The sequence below is a fragment of the Spinacia oleracea genome, chromosome 1 (assembly GCF_020520425.1).
Source record: "Spinacia oleracea cultivar Varoflay chromosome 1, BTI_SOV_V1, whole genome shotgun sequence".
Lineage (NCBI taxonomy): Eukaryota > Viridiplantae > Streptophyta > Magnoliopsida > Caryophyllales > Amaranthaceae > Spinacia > Spinacia oleracea.
In genome coordinates this window covers 125982637-126004366 of record NC_079487.1, presented here as the reverse complement: position 1 = coordinate 126004366, position 21730 = coordinate 125982637, and the positions used below count along the sequence as shown (strand labels likewise).

Genomic DNA, 21730 nt, shown 5'->3' with positions numbered 1-21730 from the left:
TTTCTGGTGTAAATTCCTCTTTCCCCAGTCAGATCAGGCGATCATCACAACTAGGAGCTTTCATGTGGGTCCTAATGATTAGACCTAGTTATTGGGCAGATCGGGTCAGGGTCAGTACGAGTCAAAAGTGGATCGGGTAACGAAAGGGTCAATTTTAACAGGTTAATAATGAGCGAGTCAAAACAGTTCACGGGTCAATAGAGGGCCGATAGTGAGACTGATCCAGCAAACAAACAAGGAAAAATGAAAAAAAAGTCGTATGCGAATACAAGAGAATACGAAGTTATTCATATAATTTTCTATATCATAGATTATACTCTCTCCGGCCCACATTAGTTGTTACACTTACGTTTGCACAAAATTTTAGGTGATATGTGGTTGTTTGATTATCAATTGTTATTTTATTGAAAAAGTAGATCTGATAGGAGTTAGTGAAGTATTTTTTTAATTGAATGAGAGAGGGTGTGGGGACAAAAAAATCAGTAGGAAGAAAAAGACAATATAATAATTGTGGGGTCATTCCTAATTTAGAAGTGTAACAACTAATCTGGGACGGGCGAAAAAGGAAAGTGTAACAACTAATCTGGGACGGAGGGAGTATCAGTTTTCAAAATTATTGTATTATAAATTTGACCCATATTGACTATGTCTAATAAAGGCCATGCCGAATAAAAACCCTACCACTATCCAATAACCAAGTTTACTAACGAGACAACACAACTCGGAAGCTAAGTCGATCCGGTAAAAAAGATAACTCTAGTGAGCTTAGCTCAAGTCGAGATGCAAGTCGAGTTTAAAATATTCAAGCTTGTGAAACTAAAGTCAAAATTTATAGCTCACGAGTTTTCAAGTAGAGTCGAGGTCGAGTTTGGGGCTTGGGAACTCGAGCTCAAGTCGCCTCACATCACAACTATCAAAACAGTGAAGATGGCTTGACCGGCTTGGACAAAAAAATACGGGAGTAGCAATCATCATCTACCCACATATCCAGAACAATCAACCTATACCAAAGCTTAAATGCTTAATGCATATGGAATAATCAACCTATACCAAAAGCTCAATGCATATGGAATAATCAGCCTATACCAAAAGCTTAATGCATATGGATGAATCATGACCAATGCTAAACTAAGAGCTAAAAGTCAAACAATCCTTGCCTTCTCAATTTCCAGGCTCAATTGCAAAATCATGGCAAAAAATTTCAATTATCATACATACATCAACTACTCAACTTCCCCACACAACATGCATGATTTATCAACAGTTGAAGTAGATAAATTTGATAACAGCGTAAGGGGCCTATATGATCAACCCAAGGTGTAACAATGACTAAGAGTACCATTGTGGAGAAACTTGCAGTTGAATACATGCCAAACAAGAATTTGCAACTGGTTTTCTTTCAAACTGTCGGTACTGTTATGGAAGCCGTCTAGAACGAGGCGCAAGAGATTGGAGAATCTTCTTTCTAGGCCCCTGCAAAAGAATGATCACCATCAATCACAAAGTGAAGCCTAAGAAATAAGCTCATTGTCTACTATAGCTGTTGTCATTTTCAGAACCAGGAGACCATAATAAAGAGCATAAAGGAAACAATTTGGAATCATTAAAGGCAAACAAAATAAGATGGCTTCAGTTTTGTTCCTTCCCTTCACCCCACCCATGCCTAGAAGACGGAAAATGGATCTGTAACTCTTCCTCCCTTTCTGTTCCTTCAAGTCCTTGTCCAAACACAGTATACAAAAGACCTGGGCTAACTTGCCTCCAGTAACAAAAATACATGCATTCTGCCCAACATCGGCAACTCATATAGCAAGGGTGGAAATCAAAATATCAAGAAAAATTATGCTTCCATTTGATTAGGGATGCATTCTTTACAGACATAGCATCCATAAACAGTCCACAAGATTCTTTTGAAATGTTGGTGTGAGTCTTGTGACTGCTAAAATTAAGACTATGAAACAAGTCAACTAGGGTCTGTACTTCCCAACTTATCAAAATAAAGTCTCAGCATAAAAAGTTAAGTTCGGCAAACTAAATGAATTTTCGCAGAAATAAGTAAAGTACAACTAAAAGATAATAAGTAAATCTAAGCAAAACTGCAACAAATATAAAGTTTAGCAAAAAGAAGTTCCATTCATTCAGCCAAAAGAAATATAAGCAAGTTAAAGCTGAGGAGAACAGATCCAAAATTGCACATTTAGGGCATGCTTGGATTGGGTGTAATGGATTAAGGGGGTAATAAAAGTCAAACCACCTTAATACAAGGAAAATCAAGATGAATTGGGGTGGTTGCAAAGAGGGTGGTCTGGTGGTATAATAATGAAAAGTGGTGGTGTTGTGAGGAAAAGGGAGGAAGGGGAAGATATTACCCCTTAAATGAGGGTAATAATCACCCTAGTGGTATGATGGGTAACCATTACCCCTATAATGAGGGTAACTATTTCCCCTTTCCTTTTCTTTTCTTCTTACTAACACTAGCTTACTCTCTTTGCCACCACTTCATTCCCTCACCACCACGTTCAATTACCTTATTTTTTTAGTTTATTACCCCCTTGATACCATTACCCCCCCCCCCCCCCCCAATCCAAGCATGCCCTCATGGAAAGACCAGCTTTCCCAATTCCTTCACAGAAAGCGGTTATGAATTTAACAGGGACAAGACGTTAAACAAAACCAAAAGAAAAGGAAGAATAGTAGTATATACGAGGGATTCAAGTATTTCCAGGTCCCAGAGTTGATGCAAAACCCTGAGTACGAAAATAAGATGACTACATCGACTTGAAGTCCACATGCAAAACCAGTACCCAAAACTAACGTATTTATTTACCAAAAACGGTTGGCCGTACTAATACATACATTCCCTTCCGTGTAAGATTTTCCACTCCACCTTTTCTCGAAGTTATAGGGCATACTTTTTTCTCCCTCCTTAATCTCGGTTCCATTTGCCAATATATACCTGATATGTGGGACTGAGGGAGTAGCTCGTAATTCATGGACTATGAGTGACGGGGAAAATACTTCATTTTAAAACTCAATAAATACCAGAAACCATCATACACAAAAACCATAAAAGAAGGAAAATAACGACAGGTCTTCAAAGGCACAAATTAGGTAGCATGGCAGAAGAAGATTTTACTGGTGCATACACGGAACTATGCAATTGATAAATATCATCCGACACAAAAGATTCCACAATTCATTGTTGTTCTTTAGTATATTGTAACTGAAAGATCAGCAACTTGCAAAAGAAATCTATGAGACAATTGACATTAATGTGATGGTGATAAGTGAGGATCTTTTTAAGAAATCTACGGACAACAGCAAAGGGGGAAAAATACAAAATACAGGGAGCTTTGCAAATTACCATCGGTATGCCCAACTCTTTCAAGTCAGTGTCACCTAATTGCTTCAAAGCATTCTTGTCAATCTGCGAGGAACAATTAAGAACAAACACAAACACAAACACCATGAGAAATCCAGGTTAGAAGAAGATTGAGCACATAAGATTGAGATCCTCTGTAATACCAATGTCAAAGTAGCACAAAAAGATACATTCTTACTCAGACACAGAAAAGAGGATTCAATACATATGCAGAGTTATGTAATTTATGCTTCTGTTTGAAACTGATAGATACATATGTAATCCAAGTAAAAGGAATGGTGTCAAACACTAAGGTCGCAAGGGTTTTTGGTACATAACTACCCAAGGGATATAATGCTTTCTCCATCACGCATTTTCAATTCACTTGCCATATTAAAATATACTAGGTAGCTGTATATTTTTATTTCAACAGACTCTCTGCACTTGGGGGTGGGGTGGGGGGGGGGGGGGGGGGGGGGGTGGATTTTTATAAGCTAGATTACCTACAACCAGCCCTTGTAAAAAGCTATTTTTTCCAGATGCTGCAAATTCTTACGGGTACTAAGGATGCTGAGAAGAAAAATGTTTTAATGGTTTATAATAACTCAATGGCTAGCATGGAAGTATTCCGCCCTTTCTAAAAATTCTGTACCATTAACATAGAATGACGTAATATCTTCTCGCTTTTGTGTACGAAAGGCTAACAGTATTATGAGTTTGTATCAAAGCATAAATGGCCAAAAGATATGAAAAGTCTTGGTAATATTGCTTCATAGATGCATCTAAACCACCCTATAACCCATGAGGTGAAAGAAAACATACGTAATATTGAAAACTCTGAATAAAAAAGGAGGAAGACAAAGGAATTGTTTCATGTCAGAGTAGTAGTTGCCAGGTTTTAAGCTTACTTACAGAAGCACAATCATTTTCCTAAACAAGTATAGAATCTGCTAGTCTGAAGCAAAATAAACTTCTATACTACAACTATCCCGTATTCTTGAAAAAGACTGGAGTGACAAAGCAGCCAAATATGAGGAATACAGACCTCCTCAGCCTTGAAAAAAATGGCGTACTTGTCCAACCCTAGAGACTGCAAGAAGCTTTCGACAGAGGGATATTCATCAACCTGCAAAGGTTATGATGGTCAATAACCGGAGTAAGGACAACACAGTCCATAAGTTGAATCACACATCACCAACTTCTGAAAGTAGTATTACCACATAGTGGGTACTCAGGTAGCCTAAATCTTTGGTCAGTGGTAGGTACAGTGTCAGAAAGGAGAAAAAAAAAGCAGCCAGCCATCAAGTATATTTATAAATTCATCCCAGTGATAACAAACAGGTCTAACTCGTTATAAGCCTCATGCTAATAAAAAAATGAGACACCAGAAAAATGAGTACTATGTGCCCAAAACAAAAGGCTAACTTAATATTAGCTCTGCACTCATAAAAAAGGCTCATAACTTTGGTTGCCGAACACGAGTGTTATTAAGTTTTAACATGAAAATATTAAGTCAAAAGTAGCATGCATTTCACTCCCTAGATCAACGGCAACCTTATTTACACAAGTTATGAGCTAACCATCATTAATAGTTATTGAAAAATGACAAAGCTTCAACTGGTGACCTACTAATTGAAAAACCATGACCATTTAGTTACATCATGGGTCAAGAGAGAGTAACAATATCTACATTTGCATAACAAAATTAACACCAAAGACTCGTACAGGTGTCATAGGAACTTCCTTACTTGCATTTTATAACATTTCTACAGAAATATTAATAACATTAACCAAAATATAGGCCCTGTTTGGTTAGGAGTTGTTAGCTGATAACTGGTTTGACTAGCTGTTAGCGATTAGCTGTTTGCAGTGTTTGGTGAATTAGATGATAGCTGTTAGCTGTTTAATATGTAAAATGACCATTAAGGACATGACATACTTTGTTTCTTATTAATATTAGACAAATAGTTTATCGTGTTAATTTTTTTTTCTCTTTATATTTTTCTAATAAACATTGACTAGATAAAATAATTTTATTTTTTGAAAAAAAAAGATATTCTTAATTTAAAATATTCAATAATATATATTTTTCAATAGAGAAATATTACTAATGATATTTTAAGCATTATTACAATATAGTTCAATTGGTTCAAAGTACTAATATAAAATTTATTACAACAAAAAACGAATCTAGTAAATAGGGTGAAATGAAAAAAAAGGTGTGAGTAATGTGTTTAGGAGAAAAATATGTAGGGTAACAAGGTTAATAGTTGTTGTAATTATAGGCAATAGTAGGACAAAATAATCATTTTCATCCACTTTCACAAACCTCTAATTGCAAAAAGCTACTATATTGAGTTTTTTCAAAATTAGCTTTTTCACTCCAAAACTCTCTTTCAATCCTCTCCTAACCAAACACTCCCAATTAGCTTTTTCTAATGGTCAAACCTCTAACTCACTCCAAAAAGCTCTTTTTCCCTCAAACCTCTCCTAACCAAACACCCCCATAACTTTAATGAATATCCCGTCAGTTTGACTGTAAGAATGGAAGCATATATACAAAAATTGCAAGCTCCTCGCTGCCAAATTCATAATGACATTTTTATTATAAAGGTACAAAAGAATGGAACTCATACCGTGGATGGGATCTTGTGAATAATTCCACTTGCTTGAGCATAATGTGGAGGAAGTGGTACAGAAGACTTTACAGGAGCAGCAGATAGAGAAGATTTTATCACAAAGGATGAAGAAGTGACAGGTCTTGGTGGACTAACTCTCATACATGAACTTCTCCCATCATCATATGGCCCCCTGATTGGCCTTCTCTGCAAATCTTCCCTACTTCTTTCAGGAGAGAGCACCCTACAAGCAGAAGAGTGATAAAGCTTCTCTGGAGACCTTCGTCTCAAATTGTCCAAAGTCCAGGAAGAATAAGCTCGGCCAGGGTTAACCACAGACAACTCACTAGGGTTTCTCGAGGAAGGATATCTCCCTAATATGCTGGCATCCCTGGGTTCGAGAATGGGGTACCTAGGTAACCCAGTATTCCTTGGTTCAACCAAAGGGTGTCGTGTAGTAACAGCAGATTCAGGAGGACGGATGGCCTTATTATCTACTGACTGCCGAGAGGTCCTACTCGAAAGTTTATCTCGGAGATCAATGTTACCATGTGAATCACTGTTCTGAGATTGCCGGCTTGTATTTTTTTGCATCAACTTAAATCGAAGATCGTCCTTACGTAGATGCATATCTTTTGTGTTCCAAAGGCAACATGGTCAGAAACAGGACAATAAGCTCTGAAATGTAGAAAAGTAGAACACTGTAATGCTCAGAAAAGCTCATTACCATTTACGCTACTCGTGCCAAAACCCTCCCCACGTTGCCTGAGAATGATAAACATAGGATATTAACTGCCAACCCAGGAACGAAGACCTTAGTAAATCAGATGACTATACTACTTAATACTAGTGGAAATAGAATTTACTATGAACCCCAATGGGGTAGATTATATGTAATATATGCATGTTCGAGAAATCAAATATTGAACTAAACAATAGAAATTCAAAGGGGTAGGTTGATTCTAAAAGCTGAACAGCGGAAGCAGCAAAGTTCATATTGAATTCAGGATGAAATTTCGATGCAATAGCTATCAACTAACATTACTAGTTATATATGTAATTATGTATAGAGCCTAAACCAACAATAGTGAGCTCAAAGAGCCTAAACCAAAAATAGTGAGCTCAAATACATCTACTGAGATCAGGGGTAAGGTAACGCACCGCTTGCTGTACGGGTGATGTCTATCATCAGAATTTCCACCTAGTCTATCTCTGATCGAGCGTTTACTTCTTGTCATCACTCGATCATTATGAAACCCCTCCTCTGGTAAACCACCTGCCTTCTTCACCACCTACATTAACTCATACTCATTAATCAAAACAATAAAACGCCTACTAACAAATCTGTAAACACCAAATATCCAACATTATTTCTGACGACAAGCATTTCCCAATTATTAAACCATTTTAAATAGTTGCCCAGATAATCATTTTCCCCATATCTTTAAATTTTCATTTTTTCCACTTCGAAACTACTCATTTCCAGACATAATCATCATGCTCACAACTTAAAACAATGGGAAAATCAACAATCACTAAAACCCTAAAAAATAGGGGGGGGGGGGGGGGGGGGGTTAGGAGTTCGAAGAAAATGTACCCGACCACCGCGCCCAAGGGTAACGGTAAAACCAGACCTTGTACTTTCCGACATTGGAGATTCTCAAAGACAAACTCCCAAAAACTCCGAAAAAATTAGCACTAATATTTTTTTTTGTGATTCAATAGCTGGCGAAACAGAATATTTAAATAATGAATTGAACATTAAAATTTCGAACAACAAGGAACGAGAAGAATGAAGAAGGTGATTGATTTGGCAGAAACATGAAAGATATTAAAAATGGGGTTTGATTTCGGAAATTAGGGTTTATATTTTGCAGCTTTTCTGAAAGAGTTTAAAGGTGGGAAGCAAAATGTTGAGAGAGAGAGAGGGTGGGGGGGAGAGTTGGGGACCTTGGGGCCTTGGGCCCTTAGTGGGAGAGAAGGTAATGTGATGGGCCTTCGTGAAATTCTATGTAGGCCCATGATATTAATTAACGTATGGACTTTACAACTTTGATTTTGGACTGAACCGGGCATTGAGGTTTTGTTTTTTTCTTTTTTCTTTTTTTGAGGTAAGGTTTTGTTTTTTTCTTGAGGGAAAGGAATTGAGGTTTTCTTGAGGGAAAGGAATTTGTTTGGAAAAGATGTATGACTTTTTTTAATTACCTCAAATCTTAAATGCGACTAGCCACACCATTAACTTGATAGTGTGGTATGTTCACACTTATAAATAAGCCCAATATGTTTAAAGCCCAGAAAATAAAGTAACATCAGTATATACAAAAAACTTGTAACCTGAAATTGAAGAAAATGCAATAAAACAAGAAAAGTAACAAATGATATAATGCATAAATAACACCAGCAAAGAAAGTCAAGTAATACCCGTCTATACAAGGAACCTCTAACATGAAATTGAAGAAACTACAATAACTAAAAGTAACATCGACAAAAAGAGTCAAGTAACACTAGTCTATATATATAAGGAACCTCGAACAAGAAATTGTAGTAAAACCAGAAAATAACCGCGAATACAACGTATACGTAACATTATCATAGAAAATCAAGTAACACGGTCTATATACAAGTAACCTCTAACATGAAACTGCAATAAAACAAGAAAAGTAACAACGAATACAATGTATAAGTAACACCGGCATAGAAAATCAAGTAACATGAGCATAGAAAATCAAGTAACATGAGCATATAAAATCAAGTAACATCAGTCTACACAAGGAACCTCTAACATGAAATTCAAGAAACTGTACTAAAACAAGAAAAGTAACAGCGAATAAAATGTATAACTGTATAACTGTATAAGTAACACCAACATAGAAAGTCAAGTAACACCCGTCATTAACTTTTTTCATATTAGCTGCGCGCGTCACACCATCAAGTTGATGGTGTGACTGGTCACACATGAGACACACTGTTTTAATTAATGAATCCATTTTATTATTTAGGGGGAAAAAAAAGACATTGATGCAGTCCTATAACACCGAGATGGTTTAGCAAGGCAATTTGAGTATTAATCAATCCGATAGCAATCCAATAATAAGCAAAGTAATCACAATAACCTTTTTACACATTTAATCTGCGTAGACATATTAACCCTGTATAATTATTGTGTGATACAACGCAGACTCAATTTAACAGCTCAACTAATAACATCGAGTTGGTTTAGAAGATAGTTTGAGTATTACATTTTCTGTTTATTTTGGAATGTTGGGGGATTATTTGCCGTGATTGATTTACATAATAAAATCAAAGATTTTATATAGCTAACATAGGTTATTATTTGCCGTGATTGATTTATATAATAAAATCAAAGATTATATAGCTAATATAGGTAATTATTTTCCGGAAAAAAAACTAATTAATCAGTTTTTTAAAATAATAAATAATCAGATTTACAACAATAGGTAAGTGTGAAATACGAAGGGTATTTTAGTATTTTATATGGGGACACCAAAAGCGTGATTACGAAAATAACCCTCCCTTCTTAGCTTACTCCCTCCGTCCCGGAATACTTGACTTGTTTTCCTTATCGGGTCGTCCCTTAATACTTGACCTGTTTCTAAAAATGGAAATATTCTAACAATATTATATTATTTCTCACTCCACTCATATTAACCCACCTACCCCCTACTCCATACAAAAAATAATTAAAAATTCAACCCCTACTCTCCACCAACCCCACCTCTTAACCCACCTCCCACTAACTACATTAAAATAATACCCCACTATCAACTACTATCTATTAAATTAAATAAGTCAATTTAAATCCCTTAAACTCTGTGCCGGTCAAACCAGGTCGAGTATTTCGGGACGGAGGGAGTATGTAATAGAGAAGATAAATTGGGCTATGAAAAATTAAATCTACGGAGTACAGAGTATATACACAAGCCCATATCGACTACGGAGTACGGAGTATATCATACACAAGCCTATATGTAATGAGAGATTCAAGTGATGCACTGAAATTCCTGTGGTACCTATCGACACTTTCGTTGCCTTTGCAGATAAAGTCAAGAATTAAGCTACTTTGTCTCTTACAGTAAATTAAAGTCATTTGGGTCCTCCGTATGATCGTTTTTTTTTTTTTGTTAAATGTTGTATAGATAAGGACACTGCAATAAATTGTATTATAAATGATAGGAAATTTCGTCATTAAAAGTTAATAATCTTTGTTTAACGGTATGATTTTCTGTCGCGGACCCGTTATAAAAGGTGGCCGTTGTTAATGAACAAATTCGTCGTTAATCCGTTGTAAAACATATTTGCGATGGGTGTTCCCATCTTTATTTGGTTAGTCTCGTGATCTCGTCGCAAAAGCCTTTTGTAACGGGATTTTTGACCCGTCATTATTAGGTTGTCATTAAAGATACAAATTCTTGTAGTGAGTCTGGCATTGGGCCTGTACATGTTAGACTCATTGGGAGGTTTTAAATATGGTTGTAGGCCTGGTCGGGTTAGGCTATTAGTCGAGCACACGGGTTGAGGACTTGAACATGCTTGGTCCACGTAAAGCCCACTTGCATCGGTCCGAGGCCGTGCCAAAAATTCCAAAATAGGGTTAGGCTCGGCCAGGTTGGGTCGTGCAGTCGTGTCTTAGTCTAATTTTACTCAATTTAGCGTGTCTAAGTTGTCGTGTTTTTCCAAAAACCTATACATTGAACCGAGTTTTACAATACCTCACGTAACTACATTATTTTTTGCGAAGTATAGGTTAACGAGAATTCATAGGACCCAGAAAATGCAATAAAAAAATAAGGGGCGGATGGAGTAATTAAGTACATGTAGAATCGACATTATGTACTTGTTCTTTTTATCAGGTGCAAAGAGAACAATAAAACGCACATGATTAACAACCACTACCAGTTGTATGTACGATAGTAGCCACTAGCCAAAGACGGAGTATACAACAATATAAAAACCGACCTAGGTTTATAAATATCAAATGTTTTTTAGGTCGACCCTTTTGTTTTAATAATTGATGTTTTAGAGTCAATAAAACTACATTGTTTGAGTATAGTAAGTTCTCATATGGTGGGATTAATTAATTGAGTATTTTGGGGTTTAATTAGCACTCCGTATATTTTTGGTGAGTATCATCCTGAAGTTGGTTCGTTGATAAATAATTATATGAGATCGCAATGGTTTCATTTTTTTTTCAAATTGACTTAGATGAATCAGATGAAAATTATCATCGGGGTACAATAAATCGTTAGACCGTATCTTCGAAATCGCTGCTATTCAAACGACATGAGCGAGCGAGAGACATCCCACAGTGTAAGATTTTCCCAATTAACAATCGTAGTTTTGATGAAGGAATACCTCTTTTTGATTCAAAGAAAAATATACAAATAATTCATTTTAGCTAGTTTGATCTTTGTTGACAAATGCTTGCATGCTAGCTCACTGTAGTACACTATCACCTCACGTCCTCACCCCTATATATGCAAATGCAATCACAAATTAAACACAATCCTTAGCTTCGATTGATTTCCTATTTTTCACGTGCTCAAACTAAAAGAAGCTAGCTTTCATCACCTGATCACCGGAACAAAGTTGCACTATATCTAGCTAGCTTGGCTATATACTCTGAGCAACGAACGTAACTAAAGAGAGGGCTACAAGAATTTGTATCTTTAATGACAACCTAATTACGACAGGTCAAAAATCCCGTCGCAAAAGCCTTTTACGACGGGAATAACAACCAAACAAAGACGGGAACAACCGTCGCAAATGTCTTTTACGACGGATTAACGACAAAATTTTTCATTAACGACGACCCCTTTTTATGACGGGTTCGCGACAGGAAATCCCGACATTAACAACGATTATTGACCTTTAACGACGGGATTTTCCGTCGTTAATAATACAATTTCTTGTAGTGGCTGAATCCACTCTCAATTTTTGATGATTTTTAGGTACTCCACGTATTTAGTACATAATAAGGAAGGATTTGTACGTAATACGTAGACTCTTGAATTCACTCTCAGATATGATTATATTGGAGTATAGAACATCAGGTTATAACTAGCTTGTAACTAACTTGTAACTACCTAGTATAAATACAGTAGTTTGTACTATTTTACATTTCAATTACACAATTAATAAAATGTAGACTCTCACTCTCTCTCTCTCTAAGCCACGAGCTCCAAGCTCGTCAATGGCTTCCCTTCTCTGTTCTTGCTTTCTTCTTTCCTCTTCAATTCACAAATTCAACATGGTATCAGAGCGGGACGATCCTTGCTCTTCACTTCCGCACAAAATTTTCGTTCAATTCAACCCATCAAATTTTTTTTTTTCCCCCCAAATTTTCTCGAATTCGGTCAAAATTCGACGAATTAGGGATTCAATTTACCCTGATTTCTTCTGATTCCATTCAATGATTGTTCATTTCGAATCTTGAATCAAATAATTGTTGATTCTGGATTCCCCAAATTCTAGGGTTCTTGAAGGATTTACAAGAATCTGGCATTGCTGATAGATTCTTGAAGCAATTTGCGTCTCCGTGTTCCTCGGTGGTCTTGAGTTTGTTTCCGTATTCGCTGCTCTCATTTTTACTGGGGATTGTGGTCTGATTTCTTGGCTTCCTCTGTCGATGATGTGATTGGTAATACTTAAAACCCCTCTCTCTCTTTCCGAAATTATTGATGCTGGTTCGTCATTTTTTTTTTTGGAATCATCTCAGTTTATCGCCGCAATTTGAGTTGTTGTTGGGTAATTGTTGTTGCTGCCGATGATGTTTTGTGAATTTGAGAATTGTTAGAATGATTCTTGTTCAATCAATTTGGTGGAGCGACGAATTATGCAATTCTGAGATTTCTTTTGATCCTTATTTCTTTTCTTCACTTGAATTTCTGGTGTTTGTGAGTAATTCTTGGTTAATGTTTGATCTGGGTAGTTCTTGGGTTTACTGAAGACGTTTCTTGAAGGTTTTGACAGAAAAGCTGGGGTTTAATTCCAAAATTCTTCTGTCCAATTACATTTTTATTGTTGATGGTTCTTATGTGAGAACTAGACTGAGTTTTTTTTTTATGAAATTGTTTCGACCTTCAGATGGATTCGAGAGATTTGAGTTCATTTTCTTTGATGAATGTGTTAGAAAAGGTTTTGGTGCAGTGACCATTTTAAACCAAATAGAGTTACATAAATATTGGGATTCTTTTCTGGGAATGTAGTTAGGAGTTGAAATCTTTTGGAGCTTCTTTACCATAAAACCCAGCCTCAGAGTCTGTTAACCAGTTAGGACCGTGTAAACATGATCCCAGGCTGCATTTGCGTTATCAGATTTGATTCAGTTTTGGAATTGTGGATTTTGAGGGTTTAAAAGCTTACAGTTGCTCCTGGAGAATGGTGTGAGCAATATAGGAATTCAGCACTAGTATTGCAGAAAATGAAGCTTGGTTGTTGATTGTTGGCATGTTTTGTTGCCATTGTTTTGGGTTGATGTTTTCCTTTTCTTTTGAATGTTGGCACGATTCAACATTTCTTTCCTGCAACAGATTTGGAGTTCAGTACCTGTATAATCAGGTCAATTTTGTTCATTTTTCCCAGCAACAGATCTGGAGAATCAGAACCTGTAAAAGCAGGTCAATTTTGAGACCCAAAGAGGTCAGTTTTGAGACCCAAAGAGGTCAGTTTTGTGACCCAAAGAGGTCAGTTTTCATTGATCCATTGTGATCATTCTTTTGATGAGACCCATTGAGGCTCATTTCTTCAAGGCAATATTGGAAGTTGTAGATTGATATGAGCAGTTGGTACAACAGCAACAAAAGTGGCCTGCATCTATGCTTGTTCATGAGGAGTTCTTGGTGCAGAGTTAATGAAGAGTCTGTTTTGAAGCTTTCAAACTGAAGATGTTTATCACCATCTCCAGTTTGAGGGGGGGTATTGGAGTATAGAACATCAGGTTATAACTAGCTTGTAACTAACTTGTAACTACCTAGTATAAATACAGTAGTTTGTACTATTTTACATTTCAATTACACAATTAATAAAATGTAGACTCTCACTCTCTCTCTCTCTAAGCCACGAGCTCCAAGCTCGTCAATGGCTTCCCTTCTCTGTTCTTGCTTTCTTCTTTCCTCTTCAATTCACAAATTCAACAGATTACTTTGGACGACCTAGATAAAGAGTGAGGGCCGTTCGGGCCGGGTAGTTTTTCAAAGAAGTGCAAAGGAGGCAAAAGGGCTAAAGTAACAGACAATTATGAATACACAAAGTGAGTTATCCCATCAGTCGTCCAAGACCAAGATCAATTACCTAGAAATATAATGCATGAAAAGAGAAACATTTTACTTCTAAAAAAGTCATCTTTTTTGAAACTTCCCTGAAATATTGTCACCCATGATTCGAATTTGAATGATCAATAGAACTTTAGCCATCAACTTATTACCTAGCTTGCCCATCCGTACTACAAAAACATCCTAAATCCTAATAACATTATGCTTTTGTGCAACAAAAAAGGAATCTACTAGATTCATGTGAAATTAATTTGTCCTTTTTTCAATCTCCTTTTCTTTTTCCTAGCTTTACGTACTTAATTTGATGGATATGACATATACTCACATACTACTACATGATGTTATTTAATATCAATAATATGTTATAAGAAGTATGAAAAGCAATTTTGATGGTATAGAATCAATCAAACCACAGTCAATCAAATTCGAAATCCTTATTTTTTCTCAAAAGAACACGGAGTAATTATTAACAATCTATTTCTTAAATCAACTGTTGTGATTTTGTGAATAATGCATGTATATACTTTGTATGAAAGGGGATGATCGAATATAAGATGGCGTTTTAGATTAATCTCATGGTATAAATTCATACTACGTATAATCCGGCCTTAGATTGCGTATTTTTTTTTTTTTTTTTTTATAAAGGTAAGAAAAAAGGAGCTTAGGTTCCCCTTCAAATGCGTATTTAATTTACTGATTAAAAAATATATGAAGTACTTACTGTTATTTCATAATTTCACAAAATTAGAAATGCATCTACTCCAAAGTACAAGAGGAATTTCCTTGTTTGGGAGAATAAATATTTATTGTCATTGTCAAATCTTTCATAAATATAGTAATCAAATTCAATCTGCATGCTTCCTACAACCTTGCACCCAATGTAGTAATTAAATCCATTAATACACCAACTAACCTACGTAGTACACTATTAATACAACAACACCAACTTGAAATTAAACAAAACGCACGGATCATACAAAATTTAGTTTAATTTAATTAATTGTCTTATATTATGCTTCATATATATAATATCTCAAAGAAATTAAAATAAAATGAAGCAAACCCAAAATAGAACTATACTATATATACTACACTATACTATATTACTCCATATATGATATTCTAGCTTGTAGGAAATATTAGATCTATAACATAACAAAAGCAAGAAAATAAAAATGAATCTTCGATTCGGACCGTGATGCTTCAATTCCCCAATCAATCATAAGAGATGGATCTAACTAGCTCTCAAAGATGAGTGAAGAAACCAATAATCAATCAAACAAGCAAGCTAATAATTAAGCGGCGCGCCGTAATTAGGGCTTACCATGAAATGATATATACTTATAGCTAGCTAGTCAGCTTAATTAGCTAGCTAGCTAGCTAGGGTTTCTTCATCGTCGTCCTCGTCTTCGGCTTCGACTTCGACTTCTTCAATAAGAAGGACATATATAGATACATCTACTCATGCTTTAATTTTCTCCATGACTTTTAAACACTTTTTTTTTTCTTTTTTCTTTTTTTTTTCCTTCTACTTTTGAAGGAAGGGAAGAAGGAGATAATAAAAGAGGAAGAGGGTTGACAAAAGTAGAAGTAAGAAGGAAGGTGTAATGATGATGAGATGAGGAAGAAGGAAGAAGACATGATGATTGTTTGGTGCAGGAAATTTGATGATGATAAATGTTGAAAGGGTTTTGAATATTTTGAGAAAGAGAAAGAAATAAAAATGGAAAATATCACTAAGTATTGCGTGACTATATAAGCTTACCTAGTACTCCGTACGATATTTCTCTCTCCTGGATATTAGATGGGGCAAATTGGACATACTTCCTCCGTTCCGAAAATATTGCAACATGGTTGACTTTTACTCATCTAATCATTAGTTTGACTCTTAATATATCAAATCGTGTGCAAGTAAAAATTATATAAAAATAATATTCAGATAATATATATCGATACGAATCTAACATGACCTTACATGACTAAAATTTTCTTACGTATAAATCACAACAAATGTCCAAAGTCGTAGTGTGAATAGTGTAAAAAACAAATGGTGCGATATTTTCGAAACGGATAAAGTAATTATCTTTTTGGAATACACCCAAGCCTCGTTTGTCATTCTCACTACGGAGTACTACGAGTACATGCTAACTTTTCCATCTTTGATTTTAGTAGAGTCGTCATTCGTCAAATAACACTTCCCCCGTTCTGGGCCGTAATACGATAAGGCACTATATAACACAATAAATTAATTAATCAGGTTAAATTGAGCGAAATTAAGCTTATGCACAAAATCAAGGCACGCCACATGTCATGCATCAACATCACCGTCATGCATGCATGATGCTGGCACGTGGTCTAGACTCTTAGGCTATGACCAGGGGCGGAACCAGAAATTATATATAGGGGGGCCAAAACTTAACTTGTACTCCCTCCGTATTTATTTAAGAGATACACTTGTCTTTTCCGTCCGTATTTATTTAAGAGATACACTTGTCATATATAGTAACTTATCAACCTCACTATCAACTATAGCAACAATATGTTACTACTGTTTCGATCAGTTGAAAACACACAAAAATTCTTTGAATCCCCATTATCCAATAAACATATTTCATGTGTTTCAATATTATTGCATCACTTAAGTATATACTACGTAAGATTTTTTTATAAAAAACACACATATCATTCAATTCGCTATATATATTATATATATTGAAATTTCGTACGCAAGTCGAGACGTTCATATATAAACACTGGGTATTTTTATACTTTTATTGTGTCATTTTGTTCTTTATGGAAAACTCTTCTATGTCAAATGTCTCATGCATGTAACAAAGTTAAAATATAGTGCCGACAAAGCTATGGAAGTTCACCAAAATTTACCAGTCAAAGTTACGTTGATTAGGAAATGACTTTGCTTTATTGATTGTTTTGTTCCTCCCTAAGAGCATCTCTAATGGTAAGCTAGTTTGACAATTAGCTTGTTATGTCACATAAGATTTCAAGCTATTTTATTGTCTAGCTAATTTATGCTCCAATGGTTAGCAAATAGCTTGTTATTTAAATTGGTCCTACTTGTTCCACTTGTCAATTATTTATTTGGCAAATTTGGGAGCTAGTTGTCAAGCAATTTAGCTTGTTTAAGCTAATTTGCTTGGCCAAGCTAATTTATTATCTTCACTCCAATGGTCTAGCTATTAGCTTGAAACTTTTTTAAATTTCAAGCTAGTCCCTAGCTACAACCATTGGAGATGCTCTAATGCACAGGTTCATTTCTCATCGTACACAATATATATATCCCTCGATTTAATTTTGGTCAAAGTCAATATGTCAATAGTGTATTTTGTTAAAATGATACAGAGTACATATTTATACCTAGTATTTAAAAAGGAAAACCATAGATTATTAGAAGTCATGTGGCATCTCATTATTAGAAGTTATGTGGCATCTCTCCTTTCATTGATCATTTTTTTTTTTATTTTTTTTTTTCAATTTTTCTTTATTGTTTCTATGTTTTACAACTTATAATGCCTCTTCCACTCCATTTTTCTTATTCAACATCAAGTTATTAATAGTCTACTATACTCATTAGTTTTTTTCACTCCACCACTTTAACATTCAATATTTATTCATCATTATAATTTTTACCATAGGTTATTATTAGCCATGTGGCATCTCTCCTTTAATCCATCATTTTGTTTTTGTTTTTTTTCAATTTTTTTTTATTGTTTCTATGTTTTACAACTTATAATGCCTCTTCCACTCCATTTTCCTTATTCAACATCAAGTTATTAATAGTCTACTATACTTATTAGTCTATTCCACTCCACCACTTTAACATCCAATATTTATTCATCATTATAATTTTTATATTTTTCCAACCTTAAAATTACACCTCTGTTTAATTCATATGTTACCAAAAATCACAAGTACTCATTAATTAAAACTTCAAAAGACATCTGAACAACCAATATACAACCGCCCGTTCTTTGAACAGGCTCAAAAGCTAGTTATATTTTAAGAAATTAACCGATGAAGTATATATCCTCTCTAACTCTCTGGTAATTAATGGAGCGGAGTTCGGGATTAGATAACTTGTCCTCGTGGTTTAATTTGCACTTATACAACAAAACTGACATTTGAAATATACAGAGTACTTTGTACCGTAGTATTATCGGTGGGTTCAGATCGAACGTATATTGAATTGGTCATCCCATATAATAAAAATAAATATGAATGAAAAGGCAGATCTGGTAACATCAATTCATGTTTGATTCGATATAAGGGAAATCATGCATAGCTTTAATTTTGCAACAAAGTTAATTTGACATTGTCGTTTAGGTCGAAATTTATTCCCGAGAATCTCATTTTTTGTTATATCCGTGTTGTAACAGTATTTCAGATGTTCATGTATATACATAATACACTGTTCGATCATTGTTCTTCTTGCTCGAGGAATCGATCAATAACAGTACGTATAAGTTATAACGTAATACTTCATCCGTTTTCAGTTATTAAAGAGTTTTTAATTTTACAATATACTCCGTATAATATTCGGATTATTTACATAATTCCGGCCTTTAATTATTTATGTAATCTGTACATATAAAGTCAGGTACATCTTGTTAAATTCATCTAGATACATGCTTTATATTCATGGAAAATGAAAAATAAAATAAAGGAGAGCTTTACATTTGATGTTAATTAGCTTGACTTTCTTTTCTTGTCGTAAAAGCATCTAGCATCAACTGTGGCACTCATGCACGTGCTATAATTATTACGTCTCAATGCAGAGTAAACAAAATCTTAGTTGTATAAAATAGCTTTTAATTTATGGATTATCTAATACGAGTAATGTTTATGTCAAATTTCGTCTAAAGGCGATCTTTGGCTTGAGTCGACACTAACTAAGCAATTGAATAAAGAAAACTTTGTTATGCTCGAATGCTTTGATGCTTGAGTGAACATGTGTTTTTGTTAAATACAGGCCTGGGGCGTGCCCGTTACCATGAGAGATAGTCCACTTAACAAGACCGTAGGAGGTTCTACTTTAAAACCAATATGACAATAAGGGGAGTACCCCATTGGCCTTATTAAATGACTAGATTAGATCCCGTGCACGCACGGATTATGATAATTATTTTTACAAAATATTTAACTAAATATCCCAAACTACTGCATAATTATAAAAAATCTCAGCATACTCATTTAAATTTATTTATCTAATATGCATTTTATATATGTGTAATATGCTAATTTGATCGACATATCGAGTTAATATATTTTTCATTACTATAATACCGATTTGAATAAAATATTATCAAAAAATATTGGATTTTTTGGTATTTACTACCTTAAAAATACACCACTTTTGTATTTACTACCTTATGAAATTTTTATTATAAATTACTACCTTAAAGTATGATTTTTTTTGCAATCACTACCACTTTACGGTTTTCTCATTTTAAAATTGAGATATCTCATTCGTTTCTTAATCATTTTAAGTGATTCAAAGCCCATTCTTCTCGTTTATGTGTAACGATTCCATAGGGATCTTGCTTTTAACATTTTGTAAAAGGTTAAACATATTAAATATTATCTTTAAAACTTTAAAATATTTATGAATCACCAAACGAATTATTTTGAAATGTCGTTCTCAATTAAATCCTTATAGAAAAAGGAAAATAATGAACTTTGAATCACTTTAAACAGTTAAGAAACGAAAGAAATATCCCAGTTTTAAAATGAGAAAACTGTAAAGTGGTAGTAAATGAAAAAAAATTGGAACTTTAAGGTAGTAATTTAAAATAAAAATTTCATAAGGTAGTAAATACAAAAAGTGGTGTATTTTTAAGGTAGTAAATACCAAATTTTTTTTTTTTTTTTTTGATAATTTGGTGCTATTTTATTGATGTTCAAGGCAATACTAGTATGCTACTTTGGCTGCCTGACTTGAATCAGAGGCATCAACAATTACATTGTTTTAATAGATGAAGCCCATTAGAGCCATGCGATGAACTCATCCCTTCTAGTGAGGCCTTGTTTCGCCATTGTGTCTGCCACCACGTTTGTTTCACGGCCTTTGTACACTATTTCGATCCCCTTTCTTTGTGTCATTGCATTTCGGATGAAGTTGATGATAAACATGAGATTCCATGGACCATCATTTTCACCGTTGCACCATTTTACTGCGTTTGCCGAATCTGATTCCACTATGAGGTGACTATGAGCGCACCAGTCAAGGGTAGAAGAGATTTTGATTGCCCTATGTATTGCTAGTATCTCCTCGTGATTTATTTCCATGTATGGTATTGGGCTTGAGAAGAGGCACAAGAATTTTCCATTATGATTACGGAGCACTCCTCCAATGGCGGATTTTGATTCTTTGATCTTTAATGAAGCGTCCACGTTCCATTTGAGAGATGAGTGAGAGGGAGCTGTCCATACAGGGGTTTCTCGGCAATGACCTGCCTTTGATTTTGCTGGCATACTCTGCTTCCAATCAAGACAAAGGGGGTTCCTTGTTATCTCACTTGGACCATAGGGAAATGGATCACCCCATCCCTTGATCCACCAGCCCAATCTCATGAGCACAAGGTTCTGAAGTTGTGATTGTGAGCAAGCAATGTTTTCAAAGCATCTACTATTTCGTTCTCTCCAAAGGGTCCATATTATTATGAGGAAGCTTGCACCCCACACTTTCTTGAAAAAAATCCCCTTCCTTGGAGGCTGCCACTGATGGAAAGCATCGAAAGTCGATTTCGGTGAGCACCATTGGAGGTCCCATATATTGAGCCACCAGACCCACATAGTCCGGGCCATAGGGCAATGAAGGAATATGTGGTCACATGATTCTAAAGCAGCGTTGCAGAGAGCGCATAGACCATCGGATGGTTCCAAGATACCAAGCCGTATTAGCTTGTCTTTGGTGTTGAGCTTCCCAAGAAGGGCAAGCCATGAGAAAATTTCAATGCGGTACGGCACTAGGTTCCTCCACAGCCCTATTATGAGTCTTTGAGGACCATGAACGTCGTTCTTTGCTAGTTCCGTGTTGAAGGACTTGACGGAAAAGACACCTTTCTTATGTGGAGTCCATATGAATTCATCTTTATAATTCAAGGAGAGACATACTGGTTCAAGCAATTGATGTAGTCGATTTAGTTCGTGCGAATCCTGCGGTCTAAGAAGACGATTCCATTCAAGAGTCCAGTTCCATTTCAACCCATCCCAGAAACATAAGGAGGCTACCATGGAATTTTTTGCACTACTTAATCGAAACAGGCGGGGGCAGATTGTCTTGAGGGGTACGTCACCTAGCCAAATGTCGTGCCAAAAGAGAGAGTTCATCCCATTTCCAATTCTCTTTCTTATCCTGGAGATGAGAAGTGCTTTTGTTTGTGGATTGGAAAGTAAAGCTGCACATATGTTCTTCCATGGGCCACCATGAGGGGGAATTCGAA

General features: G+C 35.4%; 1 protein-coding gene across 2 annotated transcripts; it reads right to left on the bottom strand.

The window, feature by feature from the left end:
- Positions 1 to 1136: 1136 nt before the first annotated feature.
- On the bottom strand, positions 1137 to 7958 carry LOC110782879 (uncharacterized). Of its 2 annotated transcripts, XM_021987121.2 has the most exons (7): positions 7577 to 7958; positions 7141 to 7271; positions 6707 to 6744; positions 5998 to 6611; positions 4407 to 4487; positions 3365 to 3427; positions 1137 to 1473 (listed from the first exon to the last, which is right to left on the bottom strand). In XM_021987121.2, the coding sequence occupies exons 1-7, from the start codon at positions 7628 to 7630 to the stop codon at positions 1417 to 1419; spliced, it is 1038 nt and encodes a 345-aa protein (XP_021842813.1). In that variant the 5' UTR covers positions 7631 to 7958; the 3' UTR covers positions 1137 to 1416. The 2 variants fall into 2 exon arrangements, with proteins under 2 accessions (XP_021842813.1, XP_056682643.1); XM_056826665.1 differs by lacking the exon at positions 4407 to 4487 and having other exon boundaries at positions 7577 to 7910.
- Between the last annotated feature and the right edge of the window lie 13772 nt (positions 7959 to 21730).

What these genes read in the sequence shown, in the direction of transcription:
- LOC110782879 (XM_021987121.2), bottom strand. Translation starts at nt 7,630, where the DNA reads ATGTCGGAAAGTACAAGGTCTGGTTTTACCGTTACCCTTGGGCGCGGT. An exon ending in TTCACAAGATCCCATCCACG is followed by an intron (nt 4,488 to 5,997) that starts GTATGAGTTCCA and finishes TAACCTTTGCAG; the next exon opens with GTTGATGAATATCCCTCTGT. An exon ending in TTTTTTTCAAGGCTGAGGAG is followed by an intron (nt 3,428 to 4,406) that starts GTCTGTATTCCT and finishes TGTTCCTCGCAG; the next exon opens with ATTGACAAGAATGCTTTGAA.